This window comes from Typopeltis vanoorti, chromosome 10, assembly GCF_054136105.1.
Source record: "Typopeltis vanoorti isolate ZY-2024b chromosome 10, IOZ_Tvanoo_1.0, whole genome shotgun sequence".
Taxonomy (NCBI): Eukaryota; Metazoa; Arthropoda; class Arachnida; order Uropygi; family Thelyphonidae; genus Typopeltis; species Typopeltis vanoorti.
This window is the reverse complement of record NC_143558.1, coordinates 121,206,143-121,222,895: the sequence shown is the minus strand read 5'-3', so window position 1 is coordinate 121,222,895 and position 16,753 is coordinate 121,206,143. Positions and strand designations below refer to the sequence as shown.

The 16,753-nt window shown below is 39.2% G+C and overlaps 1 protein-coding gene across 5 annotated transcripts in view; it reads left to right on the top strand.

Annotated features, from left to right (window-relative positions):
• Positions 1 to 16,753, top strand: part of Vps16B (Vacuolar protein sorting 16B) — a 289,159-nt gene that overhangs the window by 112,078 nt on the left and 160,328 nt on the right. For 4 of the 5 annotated variants that reach the window (XM_090399626.1, XM_090399624.1, XM_090399623.1 and 1 more), the window contains exon 9: positions 8,948 to 8,975. The exons of the other annotated variant lie outside the window; for it this stretch is intronic. In XM_090399626.1, the coding sequence (XP_090255752.1) occupies positions 8,948 to 8,975 (28 nt within the window). The remainder of the gene's footprint in view (positions 1 to 8,947; positions 8,976 to 16,753) is intronic. 5 annotated transcript variants of the gene reach the window in all.

Here is a 16,753-nt window from a genome sequence, read left to right as displayed (position 1 = left end):
ATAGAAAATTGGCATCCCTTATCTGCTATACTAAAGACCAACCACTTCCCCTAGACCTACCTGGTGTATACCAGGTCCCTTGCAGCTGTAACTTGTCCTACTTTGGCCAAACAGGTAGGACAGTAAATATCAGAATCACAGAACACAAGGACTACATCCAATTTCTCCAGTACAGCCACTCTGGGCTTGCAGACCATGCTCTGGATACTCGCCACAGAATAAGGTGGAAGAAAGCCACAGTAATACACCGCACCAAGTTCAAAATGAAAGACTATTCATGGAATCAGCCTCAGCCCTTAGGAACATGCAAAACCCCAACAAATTTGGATGCATGAGACTTCCCCAAATTTGGGAAACATACATCAGAAGAACTTCAGCCCAAAAGCCAAGAACACCTAATATAGCCCGCCAGGGTGGTCACCATCAGGACTTTAGGAAAACGGTAGCTTCCTTGCTTCATTTCTCATTTGCTGTTATGTAGTACTTGCATGCACGTGTCTTTATCCTAAGTTCCCATGAAGATGGAAATGTGACGTTGCTGAAATATTGGAAAGTATATATTAAAGTTTGATTTAATTTATATTTCTAGTGTATGCTGTCAATTCCTTAAGTATTTAATAATCGTGTTTGACTAGCATATAAGCCTTTCTACAAGAATTATTATTAACTTTGCTCTTTTCTCCAAATTTTCCCAATATATTTTTGTATGTGTGACAATCATTTCCTACTCTGCTATTTAGATCCCCAACATGGACCAACTTTTCCTTTTTCATTGTGTCAGTTGCTTTCTCTAAAGCCTCAAAAAAAATTCTTCCACTTCTACTTGAGTAGAACCTTCTGTGGGACCATAGGCACAAATCAGTCTCATTGTCCAATTCCCCATTCTCATATTTGCCCACATCACTCTACTTGAGACTGCCTCCCATTCAAGAAGATTAGTCTCGTATTTAGTGTTAAATACTTTCCTTGATTGTCATTGCCTGAATATAATATTTTGTATTTATTGCTCAGAAAGATCTCACCAGTTTTTGCCTTTTTTGTTTCAGTCACCCCTATTATGCTGATCTGGTACTTATCCAATTCTTCTGTTAGCGCCATTTCTTTGCCATTCAGACTTCTTATGTTGATAGTACCAATCTTGAACTCTGGTGGTGTTGAGTTGGTGTGGGTTTTCGGATTTGTTCCAGTAGCTGACTTTTTGCTGTTTTCCCTGGCAAAAACAACGGGGGCCTTGTTTAACCGGGTGACACCCCAGCCGGCATGAAATTCTGTCATGTTATACCATCATTTCATATTTTGATTTAAGCCAGTAAGAATACAATTTGGATGGCTAAATCCCAAATTGCCAGCCCGTCCTCGTTCGTTCAGTATCCAGGTAGATACCTAACAGGATGCACCACGAGAAGGTGAGGATTGGACATTAGGTCAGAAGCCCTGGTCGGTTCTCTGCATTCCTTTAAAGGCTATTTGGAGGTCTCCTCTCAGTTATATAGCTCGACCCTTAAGCATCCCATTTCAGATAGTGCAGTTCTTCATTCCCTTTAATTGGTGTGTTTGGTATATTGTATTCCCTGTCTTGTAAAGTTTTAGTTATGCCTATCTTCTGCAATGGATGGTGGTGTGAAGTGACATTTAAAAATCTTCCTGTTGTGGTAGGTTTTCTGCATACAGAGAAGAATAACCTTTTTTTCCTCTTTATTTACTTTGACAAGGATATCAAGGAAAGGTAATTTTTTTTGTGCTGTTCTAGTTCAATAGTGAATTTTATATTGGTGATGCAAGTTGTTCAGATAATCTTCGAAAGCATTCAGCTCATTCACCATTCCTAACCAAATGATGAAAATATCATAGACATAATGACGTACTATCAGAAAAAACCAAACTTTTGGTTTTTTCTGATAGGTTTTTAATGCATTAATTTCAAAATTTTCCATAAATAAGTTGGCTAGGACTGGAGAAAGTTGAGAAATCCATTGCAAGTCCTTCTTTTTTGTTCCCAATATTTATCTTGATAAAATGTTTTCCATGCAGTGTTTAAGTAGTCCTACAATGTCATGTGGGAAAAATTTACAAGTAGACCCACTGTAATTTCTGGGTACATTGGTGAAGAGACTGACTATATCGAAACTTGTTAAGATGTCTGAAGGTTCTATATTTATATCTTTTACTTTTTCAATGAAATGCAAACTGTTCTTTACAAATGATTCTGTTTTTCCTATGTGTAGTAATATCATGTTTGACAGATATCTCACTAAGTTTGAGGTTAAAGAATCTCTCCCATCTACAATTGGCTTTAACAGAATATTTTTTTTAGTGAATTTTTGGTGTGCCATAAATTCTTGGGACCAGTGGATGTTTTGATGATAAAGATTTTTTTAAATTCTTCTGGCCAATTAGGTAACTTTTTGATCAAGTCATTGGTTTTATTGTGTTTACTGAGGATTACTTTATTGTATTTACTGAGGATGAACAGGTATTGGAATCTTCTAATAGGCTGTTCATTTTTCTTGCATATTCATCTGAATTCATAATGACTGTTCTATTTCCTTTATCTGCCTTGACTGTTACTATGTTTTTATTTCGTCTTAATTCTTTAGGGGCTATGAATTCTAATTTAGGTAAGATTCTACGTGGTACTTTACATTTTAGTAATAAGGCTGAAGTTTGCATGCAGATGAAATCTGCCAAATCTCTAGGAAGATTGCATATTCCTTTTTCAATTTGTGCTATGATGTCTACTTTTGGAATGTTCTGTGGAAATAAAGCAAAATTAAAATCTTCCATTAGGAGATTTTTTTCCATTTTTGACAGGACTTTGGAAGAAAGATTAATCACAACTTTAGACTGAACTAGATATTTTAATTGTTTTGCTTTTTCTTGTTGAAGCAAGCTTATTAAATTATATTTCTTATGATTTGTGCTGTAGCTTTGCTGGATGTAATTCTGTCAATGCTATCCCATAGATCGGATGGTAGCAATGTAGCCAATTCACTATGTATAGTCAGTGTATTTTTATCTATATTTGAAAAACTGTCCGGGCAAAAAAGGAGTCCTACCTAACATGGCTTAGAGTCAGGTCACCTGAGATGCGTTTGCAGTATGCTGAGGCACGAAAAGCTGCTGCTAAGGCATTAAAGACAGCAAAGCAGAAGGCTTGGGAATCCTTTGGAGAAAGATTAGACTCATCCTATGCAAATGCAAACAAAGTATTCTGGCAGACCATCCGTCGCCTTCGAGGGAGGAAATCGTGCACAGCAAGGGCAATTAAGGTCTCTGATGGTGCTTTTAACAACTGAGAAGGATATCCTCCACAGATGGAGGGAATACTTTGAGAGCCTTCTTAACCCGGGTGGCCCAGCAGTTGTGGACATCCAAGAGGTGCAGATCGGGGCAATGACTAGTCTCACAGCAGAAGAGGTCCATTTAGCAATAAAATCGCTAAAATCAGGCAAGGCTGCTGGTGATGATGAAATTCGGCCTGAAATGCTAAAAGCCTTAAATCAAGACGATGTTCTCTGGCTGACTTGAGTGTGTCAGGCTGCTTGGATATCTGGGCAAGCACCAAAGCAATGGCAGACAGGCATAATAATACCAGTCTTTAAGAAGGGAGACCAGAAGGATTGCAGTAACTATTGTGGCATCTCTCTGCTCAGCCTGCCTGGGAAAGTGTATGCTAAGTGCTTGGAAAGACAGTGCAGGAGCATAGTTGAGTCAAAGTTCCAGGAAGAACAATGTGGCTTTCGTCCTGGTAGAAGCATAACTGACCAAATCTTCACTTTAAGGCAAGTCTTTGAGAAATCTTGGGATTATGCCAAAAATGTCTACACATGTTTTGTGGACTTGGAGAAGGCATATGACCGGGTTCCTTGGGATAAGCTTTGGCAAGTAGTACAGGAGTATGGAGTGGATGGTCAACTATTAGCTGCCATCAAGTCCCTGTATGAATGCCCAGAGTTTTGTGTCAGGGTAAACAGCACAAAGTCTGAACCTTTCACAGTCTCCATTGGCCTCCACCAAGGGTGTGTTCTGTCACCCCTCCTTTTCATAATATTTATGGACTGGATTGATAGGCACAGCCGAGGCAGTGAGTGTGTCAGAATTGGAAAATGTAGCATTGGACATCTGCTTTTTGCAGATGACCTAGTTCTGCTTAGCTCTTCCACAGATGACCTCCAGCGGACCCTGGATAGGTTTGTAGCTGTTTGTGCAGACACCGGAATGAAGATCAGTGTTGCCAAAACTGAAACATTTTTGGTCTCAAGGCAACCATTCCAGTGCACTCTAAATGTAAGTGGAATCCCAATGAGACAGGTGGAGAAGTTTAAATAACTTTTGTCCATCTTCACGAATGATGGAAAATGGGACATAGAGCTAGATACTCGAATTGGCTTAGCAAGCTCGATATTGCGGGAGATTGGCCGTTCGGTAGTATTGAAGCGGGAGTTAAGCCAGAAGGCAAAGCTGGCTGTCTTCAATACAGTCTATGTCCCCATCCTCACCTATGGTCATGAGAGTTCGGTAATGACGAAAGAATGCGGACACGAATCCAAGCGGCTGAAATGAGGTTCCTTCGAGGGGTTGCGGGGCTGACAAAACTCGACAGAGTCAGAAGCTCTGCAATTCGGGAAACCCTCAATACTCAACCACTGCTTCTCCGTGTCGAGAGATCACAGTTACGCTGGCACGGGCACCTGGTCAGAATGCCACAAGAGAGGCTCCCTCAGCAGGCCCTCTTTGCCAAGCCAGAGGGTGGGAGGCCACGTGGAAGGCCAAGGACTCGCTGGATAGATTATATCCAAAACCTTGGGTGGACACGTTTGGGAATCCCACCAGAACACCTACGCTTGGTGGCAGAGGATCGTGACCATTGGAAGTTCCTCTTGCAGCTGTTGCCCCCACAACCCAATTAGGAAGAGTGGGCCTTGAAGATGTATGTATGTATGTACATTTGAAAACTGCCATCTAGTGGCTGTGATCCATTCTCTTAAGATAACTAGTTCTGTTTTTCTGTAGATTCTATTTCCTCTAGCTGAATGAAATGCATGTTTAATTATAACAAAATTAGGTACAATATCATTGCCTCTGCATTGAAACATTAATCAGTTGATTAAGTTCTTATGTTTAATTTGTAATTTTTTTAGTTGTGTTACTTGAGACCATAGGCACTCACTGTGAGCTTTCAGATGTACAAGTCATTTTCTGTGGTTAAGCAGTTCTGTAGGAAGTTTTCAATATTGAGATCACATTGTAATATAATTGTTTATTTTTAATAAATTCCTTATATCACAATGTGGTCTCAATACCAAAAGCTTCCTGCTAACCTTAAATAAAATTGACATTGTGTATATTAAAATAAATAAATAAAACATATTCACATATACAAAAACAAAGTTAAATGCTGATGCTGTTAAATTGTTTAACAGATGACATTCATGTAGTAGTAGTAATCACTTGTCAAAAAACGAAATATCAGATCATCTACAATGAGCATTTATCACAAGTTTCAGTTATGTAACATTGTATAAGAGTTTTATTACGACTAGAGAGATTCATATGGATAGTTTAAAAAAAAAATGTGCACAACAGTAATGACTAATTTTCCTATTAAATGTGCACTATAGTGAATTCCAAGAGTCCAAAAGAATAGTTTGCTGTAGTGAATTTCATTTACTAAGGCACATTGATACTGTGAGTAAGACTATTTTGTTAGTTTTATCATCTCATTCCTACATATTTTCCTATCAACAAAATTTCTAATCTGTTGCCATCTACACAAAAGAGTCACCTCTATCATTAGCTGGCATTTACCAGATACCTTGTAAATGTAATCTAACATACTTTGGACAGACAAGCCATTCTGTGGAAAAATGAATTAATGAACATCAATATTATATTGAATACATGAAACCTTTCATCTCTTCTTTTGTCACCCGTGCTTCCTGCCTCTTCCTCTCCTGCCCAGCCATCTGCATGACCTTTCTTCCCACATACTCATCCCTTCTCATCACATGACTAAACCATCTCAAACTTGTCTCCTGTAACTTCGCTCCTAAGTTTGTAACTTTCACCGTTCCCCTTTTAGTCATTTCTCAAACGATCCTTTCTGGTTACACCACACATCCACCTAAACATTCTCGTCTCTGCTACCTCCATCCTGCTGATGTTATTTTTTCCCCAGGGCCACAGTTTCCATAGCATATATCATAGCTGATCTCACTACTGTCCTGTAGATTTTGCCTTTTAGATTGATCGGCACCCTCTTATCACATAGCACTCCAGCCATCTCTCTCCAATTCCTCCATTAAACTTGTATCCTGCATCCCACTTCCTTCTCAGCCTCTCCATCCTCCTTCACTGTTGAACCTAAAAAATAGTTTTTAATAATATTATTAATTTCTTGTCTGCGCAGTTACCTTAGTGGCTTTGCGCTTCGCAACCATATGCCTGGGGAAGGAGTGTCCCAGGTTCGATTCCCATCGAAGACGTGAGGAACATAAGGATTTTCTTCAGGCATAGCCAAGTTAGCTGGTCTTGGGTGCAGGCAGTAGGGGTTTTTTTCCACCAGTTTATCTGGCGTTTTTCATCCCACAAGTAGGCAAACCGGCCCCGTGAACATACGCCTCTACAGCCAAAAAATATTCCCCCCCTCCCCAGCGGCATACCAGGCGACAGGTTGGTTGGAGTGGTACTAACAAGTAGTTGTATCTAAGTAACATGCTGACCCTGCATAGGAAGTGGGAATAACGCATAGTGAAAGAAGAAAATTAATATTAATTTCTAGCATGCCGTAACAGTTTTTAATTGCTAAACCACCAACTGCTGTATGTACCTTGTATTACTCTTTCTTTGATTTGCTTGTTTCTATGCACTGATGATGTACTGTTATTTTCAGTACGAAATTGTACTTTCATTTCATTAACGTTAATTATTATGGTTATCGTGTAATTTATTGCTTTATTATTTTTATTATTATTACGGGCAACTCCAAGGAGTCGATAGACTCATCGAGGGAGGCCCTAACATCAAGAATAATTTTCGACATTCACACAGTATCTATTATACCTTGCCTTGAACTCATTCACAGTCATGGCACCCACAACAAACTCTGGCAGCTTATTCCACTCATTCACCACTCTCCAAGTAAAAAACCTAGCTCCAACACCCTTGCTAACCACACTCTTGCCCAGCTTCCATGTATGCCCCCTAGTCCTCCCACCACCAGTCCTATTCTCAAAAATATCTTCTGAATTAATCTTATGGAAACCCTTCAGTAATTTGAATGTCTCAATCATATCACCCCTTTTCTGCCTATCAACCAATTTCTGCAACCCACAAATCTTTAACCTGTTCTCATAAGGTTCATTCCATAGACCTGCTATCATCTTGGTCACTCGTCTCTGGATCCTCTCCACCTCCTCCCCATCAAGAAGAAACCCTGGTCCCCATATCTGGGCACAGTAGTCTTGATGGGGTCTTATCAAGGCTCAATACAGAGGTACAATAACTTGCTTGTCTCTGCTCGTCAAGGTATTTTTCAACAACCAAGTGATTTAATGAGCTGATTTAGTCACTTTTGCAATGTGCCCTCTAAACTTCAACTCCCTATCCACTAACACTCCCAAATCCCTGACCTCATCAATCTCCTGGTGTATGGTTCCACCAGTGTGATATACTGCTGCTAATCTTTTCACCCCAAAATGCATAACCTTACACTTTGCCACATTAAATTAACATACATTCTCCTTAGCTCTGTCCTCCAATCTATCCAAATCATCCTGCAAAATTTTGACATCCTGTGCACTCACTATTGCTCTACCCAACTTTGCATCATCAGCAAACAAAGGAACAGTTCCTCTCAGATGCTTTCCTTTATGCAGTGGAACTATTTTCCCCTCTTTCCACTCCCTCGGGACTAACCCAGATCCAAGACTCAAATTAAACAAAATGGTCAAGGGCACTGACAATTCTTTAGCCGCTTCACATATGACAACAGCTGGTATACCATCCAATCCCACAGATGTATTGACATTGAGGTTTTGTAATAGACTATTCACCTGCACTTCATTCACCATAATTCCCGTATAAGCTATTGGTTCATTCATTCCTGCAATGTCACCACCTGGATGATATACTCTTGCAAAGTGCTCGCTCAGTAATTCCACTATATCAACTGATTCGGTTACCTCCCTACCATCTGCATTCTTTAAAATCATTCTGACATATACATTTTTTCTTTTATTTGCAACATATCGAAAAAACTGTTTGGGATTCTCTTTAGGCTGCATGGCTAATGTTCTTTCATAATCCGCTTTTGCTTTTCTTACCACACTCATTACCCTTCTGGCCTGCGCTTTATACCGTTCATGTGCCTGCCAGTCACCTTTCTCCTTAATTTCCCTCCACAGTTGTTTCTTTTTTTTTGCAGCTGAAGCTTAATGGTGTTATTCATCCATTTAACCCCTACTTGATTTATTATTCGGACTCTAGGGATACAGTCAGCCATTGCCTCCTGCAAACACTTCTTAACTGCCTCCCATGCACTATCAACATCGAACCAGTTTCTGCAACCCACAAATCTTCAACCTATTCTCATAAGGTTCATTCCATAGACCTGCTATGGCTTGTTTAAAGATTAAAGATTATTTTAGTAGTTTGTTATACTGAGAGAATTCACCATGGTGGTGTGTGCTGTAGTAAGAGTCAACTGTATTTATTAGTTTTGTTGTTTTTGCATTTAATTATTTGAATATTCACTACTAGCCATTAATATATTCTGTTTTGATGGTTATCCAGAAGTCATTTTTGTTAAAACTACTAGTGGATTTAAATTCATTATTCTGATTTTAAAAAAAATAATAATAATTCTCTGACTTTTATGCAATATTGAAGTTCCTATTTCAGAAAGTAATGTATCAATTGTTAATTTTACTGTTATGCTATAATGAAGAATGCTTGGACGGACAGAAGAAGCAGCGGTAAGCGCATGCTTACTTATTACTCAAATATGTAAAGTTAACTAAATTTAGAAAACTTTGTTGTAATACTTAATTTATTTTATTCTTTTTCAATTGGTATAAAAAAATGTGGGGGTGGAGTAACCGAAAAAAAAAAAAACTTGATTCCTCTTCTCATTCTAATATGCATGTTCCAGAAAATGGAGAATATTGCATACAACTCATCATCTTCTTCTTCTTCTTCTGCAGCTTCTCCCACTTAAGTGGGGTCACTGTTTATTATGAGTCTCCTCCACACCTTCCTGTCTTGGGCTGTCACAACATCCAAGTTCTTCATCTTCAAGTTCTCTTCTACCAGCTCCCTCCATCTCTTCTTTGGCCGCCCATGCTTCCGCCTTCCTTGCACATCCATCTGCATGACCCTTCTTCCCACATATTCGTCCTCCCTCCTCATCACATGACCAAACCATCTCAACCTTGCCTCCTGTATTTTCGCTCCTAAGTTCGTAACTTTCACTGTTCCCCTGACATAGTCATTTCTCAGATGATCCTTTCTGGTCACACCGCACATCCACCTAAGCATTCTCATCTCTGCTACTTCCATCCTGCTAATGTTATTTTTCCTCAGGGCCACAGTTTCTGTAGCATATGTCATAGCTGGCCTCACTACTGTCCTATAAATTTTGCCTTTCAGATTGATCGGCACCCTCTTATCACATAACACTCCAGCCATCTCCCTCCAGTTCCTCCAACCTGCTTGTATCCTGCATCCCACTTCCTTCTCACCTCCTCCATCTTCTTCCACTGTCGAACCTAAGTATCTAAAGTCTCTCACCTTCCTGATGACATTTCCTTCCAGCTCCAGGTCTGTCTCCTGGCCACCGCCCACTGTGCAACACATATACTCTGTCTTACTTCTGCTCAGTCTCATACCTCTCTCTTCCAGTACTTTTCTCCATCTTTCCAGTTTAGTTTCCGCTTCTTCTCTTGAATCTACACACAGCAAGATGTCATCTGCATACAACATTGTCCAAGGTGCATCTTCTCTCACCTCCTCTGTTACTACCTCCATCACAATATTAAACAGAAACGGACTTAATGCTGACCCTTGATGCAAGCCAACTGTTACTTGAAAACTTTCTGTATGTCCCAAACAGGTCCGAACACTTGTCTTTACATTTCTGTACATTTCCTGCACCAACCTGACATATTTCTCCGGCACCTTCTTCTCCCTCAGACACCTCCAGACTTCTTGCCTTGGCACTCTATCGTATGCTTTCTCGAGATCAATAAATACCAGATGTAGCTCCCTTTGTTTCTCTCGATATTTTTCCATCATCTGTCGTAACCCAAAGATAACATCTGTTGTTGATCTTCCAGGCATGAAGCCAAATTGTTCCTTTGCAATCTCCACCTCCTCCCTCAATCTACCATCAAGAACCCTTTCTAGGATCTTCATTGTGTGGGACATCAACTTTATTCCTCTGTAATTTTTACAGTCTTGTGCATCTCCTTTACCCTTGTAGATGGGAACAAGAGTACTCTCCCTCCATTCCTCGGGTATATTTTTCTGTTGGCAAACTTTCATGAACAGGTCCCACAGCAGGTCAATTCCCTCTTCCCCCAGTGCCTTCCATGCCTCCACTGGAATTCTGTCGGGGCCCACCGCTTTTCCATTCCTCATCCTCTTCATGGCCTCCGTCACTTCCATTCTACTGATGTTCTGCACCATCCCCTCAGAAGGCTGCCCATCTCCTCTGTGAGTCCTTGCATTTTCCTCATTCAGAAGTCCCTCAAAGTATATTTTCCATCTGTTTCTTATGTCCACATCCCTCCATAATACTCTTCCTTCAGCATCTTTGATCTGCCTCACATGTAAGATGTCCTTAGCTGCTTTATTTCTACATTTTGCTAGTTGGTAAATTTTTCTCTGCCCTTCCTTTGTTTCTAATTGATCATACAGATCTTGATATGCCATGGCCTTTGCCTGTGCCACAACTCTCTTGGCTTCTTGCTTTCTCTCTTTGTACACCTCTCTGTCCTCTTCCACTCTTGACTCATCCCACTTCTGCTTTGCCTTCCTCTTAGCTGTCACTCGAACTTGCACATCATTATTCCACCACCAACCCTCCTTCTGCTCTCTAATCTTTCCAGATGTCTCACCAAGCACCTCGATTGCACGAGTTCACAATTGCCAGATCAAACGCTACTGCAAAGTCCACAACCCTCTCTCCTTCCTGGTTCATCATTCCCACTCCGTGGCCACCATGCACCCTTTCACAGTCTCTATTCTGTCTTCCTATGTGCCCGTTCAAGTCTCCTCCGACAATCACCATCTCATTTTCTTCCAATTCCCTCATTTCTTCATCTAACATGTTCCAGATCTCATCTTTTTCCTCTGCAGTACAACCAACTTGTGGGGCATATACACATAATACAACCACCCGCTCTTCTCCAAGACCCAATTTCATTCGCATGATCCTGTCGTTCCTTCTACCCACGTCCAGTACTTCACCCTTCATTCTGCCACACACCACAACATACAACTCATAAATATCAATAATCTACAGTATGGCACAGCACAAAAATCTACTGAATAACTACAATGATATATGTTATGGACTAAATGGGTTTATTAACAAATAAATATATATTTACACATAAGGATATGTACATCCACAACTATCGGTAAAATCTTGGTCAAATATAGCATTAATGACAGTAGATTACATGCTCAAAATGGGCACCTTGTCCTTCAAGATAGGTTTCATAGTGCATGCAAAGATTCTCTGTCATGGAGAACAAGGGTTAGGACATTGGCTGGACATATTTTGTAATTTTATCCCTTAGTTCATCAAGATTTGAAAGTGGTTCATGGAAACATTCTTTCAACATACCCCCCCCCCCCCCCAAAAAAAAGACATAAAGTGATGTGAGATAAGGAGAACATGAAGGTGAACGTAAACAAACACCCATGCATATTTGGATTATTGTTGATTCTAAATTATTGAAAATTTTGGATTGCTGGCAGAAATATGATTTATGGATTCTCGAGGAAACGGGTTTTATGTTAATACAGACCAGTTAGTTTTCTTGGGGTAATTCTCAGTTTACATGGCTTGTACAGTGACTTAATATTCACAGTTGCTTGTCTTGACCACACTGCTGATTGCATACTTGATCAATATGTTAGTTGATCAAGATATGGTCTGTCTCTGATGCAGTTTGTTAGATTTACATCTCATTTGTTGAAATAATGTAATAAGCTTATTGACTTTGCTGTATCCATTGATCTTCATCTCCGTATTCATTATTTGGTGAGCCTATTAGGGTCTCCCTTAAGTGAATTACTTCTCTCATAACGAGTCCTATAGGTTGAAAAGATTTTGCGTTGTGTATCTCATTCATGGTACTGAATTGCATGAAATGAGGCTATGGAATGGGGATATTGGTGGACAGAGTTGAAGTTCAGGGGCATTTTGCAAAAGTTGATAAAATAGCTCAAAGGATTACTTGGATGTTGAAAAACATCCAAGTAAAGATAGGGAAGTTATTATTCCTCTTTACAAGGCTATGATCCAGCTGCATCTTGACTAATGTGCACATATTTAGTCACAGCCAGGTTTCTTGGGGATCAGGAAGTGGTAGAGAGGATGCAGAGACAAGTGACCAAGCTGGTGAGAGGTTTGTGAAATGAGGATAGGTTGAGGATGTGTGGGTTGCAAAGGTGCAGAAGAGAGGACATGATAAAATTTATGTAACGATATAACATTATGCAAAGGAAGTTTTTCAATTATATGACAAATAGAGAACCAGGGGTCATCCATGGAAGTTGTGTACGAGTGTAATTAGTAATGGTGTACAAACTAGATTTTTTTTGTTTGGAGATTGGTGAATGAATGGAATTGATTGCCAGAATTGATCATTAGTGCCCCAACAGTAAATCAGTTTAAAGAGAGGTATGATAGATATTGTGTGTATAAACATTGGAGTGGTCTTCCACAATGTGGAAGACCTACTCCTAAGTATCTCTGCACCCACTCCACATCCATCGTATCTCTACACTCCATGGAGATACTGTATAATAATAATACTTGCATAAATCTTATCAGGAATGTTCAATAGAAAAATTCCTTAATAATTTTCAGTCATTTTTATTTTCCTTTTATATATGGATACTATGAGTGCTCTACTTCAATTATCTAAAATTCTACCCTCTGACCAGGCCTTCTGAATTATGCATTGTAGCTACTGTAAAACTTTATACCTCCATGTTTGAATATTTCTGGTTGATTATCATCTGCTCCAGCTGCTTTTTCCACATTTCAGGTTTTTGATGGCTTTTTCTACTTCAAGCATTGATATGTATTCCTGACTACATTCCTGTTGAGTATTTTTCTTTTTTTTTTATCACTATGCTGTCACTGCTTGTTTTATTTGACTATGTTCAAAGTAATTTGCTATCCTGGTTAGCCAAGAAGTTAGTGTTTCTACTCTCCAGCCAATTGACTGTGGGTTCGAATCATGGTGTGGGCATGGATGTTTGTGATTATTTTTTAGGTGAGATATGAATTTCATTGACCAGTGTGAGACCACCTCCCTACTTACTGGAGGCCTGAAGTGGCTTTGAAAAGGTCCACCATGGAGTTCTAATTTTTCTATCCCTGCAGACAACTTGACCACATGGCTGAATCAGTAAATGTTTTCTTCTGAGATTACCAATGAATCTCCAAGGTTTGTTTCTTTTTTTTCAACTCTTTCAATTTTTCTTGAATGAAAAAATTTTTATGCATTTGACTCTATAGGTCACCTCTGAAAGTTGCACAACTTTGATTTGTTTTTAAACTTTTTTACACACCTTTCTTTTCAATAAGAAATTCAATTTGTTTTTCCTGCTCAAAACTAAATGGTGATCGCTTCCAATTTCAAATCCTCTGTATATTCTTGTGTCCTGAACAAGTGGGAAAACATTACTATCAACAATAACATAGTCAGTGAGACTTTTCTTATTTCTTACATCTCTCCATGTGAATTTATGTACATTTTCATGTTGGAATATGGTGTTAGTAATAACTAACACCATGTCCTGAACAGAAATCCAGCAAGCACTTACCATTCTTATTTGCTTTTCTCTTTACTCCAAATTTTCTCAAAACATTTGTGTATGTCTAGGAATCATTTGCTACTTTGTTGTTTAGATCTCGAACAAGGATCAACTTTTCCTTTTTCACTGTGGCTGCCTTCTCTAATACCACAGGCATAAATAAGTCTCATTTTCTCCATTCTTATGTTTGCCTACATTACCTGATATTGAAAGTTTATTTTTCACTTGGTTAGACTATAATAAATTTAGTTTAATCCTTTATCCAAGTGTGAGCAAACAAAGTTTGCACCTGAAAATATCTTCAGGACTAGGGTAAGGTATGATAATGTAAGGTAAGGTAATGTACAACACCATGCAACTCGTAGCAAAGGTGGACTAAGCTAACATCGCTCCTATCTCGGTATCTCCCATAATACAAAACACATCTCCTTGCGGATGTGTATAATGTTATGCAGTTAAGGGAAGGGCCACTACCCAGACTAGTTTCGACCTTTATTGAGGTCTCTTCAGTGGGAGCCAGCCCCAGAAGTGGAGATACCAGGCAGAAGCAATGGCGAGGTCATCTTTACCTATAGAAGTTGTTAAAAGGTGTGCCACTCCTTTTGGTTTGGCAACTCCTATAGGTAAAGATGACCTCGCCATTGCTTCTGCCTGGTATCTCCACTTCTGGGGCTGGCTCCCAGTTTAATCCCAGCCAGCATGAAATCTGGCATGTTGCACAATCATTTTTGCTGTACGGTTTAGACAAATAAGAATACATTCTTTCTTTTAAGGTTACACGGTGATCAGCACTCATATTTGTAAATTTAGGAACACAAAAACACGTGTTGAACAGATTATTTTATTAATTACTAATAAAATAAAACTTGACGTTTCGACCCCTGTATTGAGGTCATCATCGGAAGAATACAATTTGATGAGCTAAATCCCAAATTGCCAGTCTGTCTTCATTCATCATTCATTCATTATCCAGGTAGATACCTAACAGGATGCGCCATGAGAAGGTGTGGATTGCACATCCAACTTTGACTCTTAAGTATCCAGTATATATACACACATACACTAAACCAAGCATAAAAAAACTTCATAACTATTTGATATCAAGAGTACTTAAAATACCATAATTTCTCCTTTATTGTGCACTAAAAAGGAGAAATAGATCTTTATCTTACAAATTATGTTTTAGACTTTTTACATTAAATAGGGTGGTGGTTCCACACCAGACTGAATTTAATCTTTTTCATCAGGTGAATTTTGCCACCTAAAGACATTCACAAACATCCAGACCATAGTAGGATTCATAACCACGATCTTTTGGCTAGAGCAGAGACACTGTCTACTAGTCCAACCTTTTTTTGAACAATCTCCCCAATACTGTTTTCCCCTACTGAGTACAATCACTTACTCTTTGAGAAACATATTAATAGATTATTTCTTTCTGTTTAATCATTTACCCACACATGGCACTGTTATGGCATAGGTCCTGTGACCTTTCATCTGTGTGTCATGAAAAAAAAAAAGGGGGGGGGGGGGGAAACAGCTGGCATACAGAAAGCACAGCAATGTGTAACTGTGTAACAACGGTAACAGTGAGTAAGCTGGAGACTAGATAAAACAAGCAAGGAAGCTGCTCTAGAGACCAAACTTGATCTTTTCATATCATTTCAGGCTTTCAGTGGGCAAAGTGGTACACTGGGTGATGAAAATCATCTATCAACAAACAGCATTCACAGATATCCATTCCTGCAGTGGGATTTGAACTCAATTTCTTTTTACTACTCACTTTTCCACTCACTCACTGCTCTCTGGGAGAAAAACCTAGCTCTTACCCCTTTCTTGACTGCAAATAAATTTAACTTCCATGGATGCCCCACGTTCTCTCCCCACCTTCCATATAATGAAAAATTTCATCAGTTGATATCTCTTATAACACCCGTTCAAAAGTTTATAGACCTCTATCATATCATCCCTCTTTCTCCTGTTAACAAGAGTCTGCAACCCACGTACTCGCAATCTGTCCTCATAATCTAAATCCCATAATCCAGATATAATCTTTGTAACTCTTCTTTGCAAGATTCTCTGACTAAATTGAATAGCTGTTGTAATAGATATGATATGAAGGTCAGCAATAAAAAGACAAAGACAATGAAAATAGGCAGAATCATTGAAAATGTCAACTGTGTTGTGAATGGAGAACCTGTGGAACAAGTAAAACATTTCAGCTATTTAGGCACGATTTTTACTGAAGATGGTAAATTAAATATAGAAATAGACAACAGAATCAGCAAAGCTATTATGGTGGGAAGTCAATTGAATAAATTCATCTGGAAAAAGAGAGAAATTAGTCGGAACACTAAATTAGCTGTATACAAGACAGTGTTAAAACCAGTTTTAACTTATAGATCTGAGAGCTGGGTCAGAAGTAAAACACTTGACCAAAGACTAGAGACCGCAGATATGAGATTCCTGAGAAAGATTATAGGCGTGAACAGATGGCATCAATGGCAATATCATATTAAAAACGAGGATATTAGGAAAGAACTTGACATTGTCAGCATCCAGGAATGCATTAGCAGAGCTAATCTCAGGTGGTATGGTCACTTAAACAGAATGGGCGAGGAAAGATTAGCAAAACAAGTGTTGTCTGCCAGGTTGGTAGCAAAATGACCCAGAGGAAGACCAAGATATAGGTGGA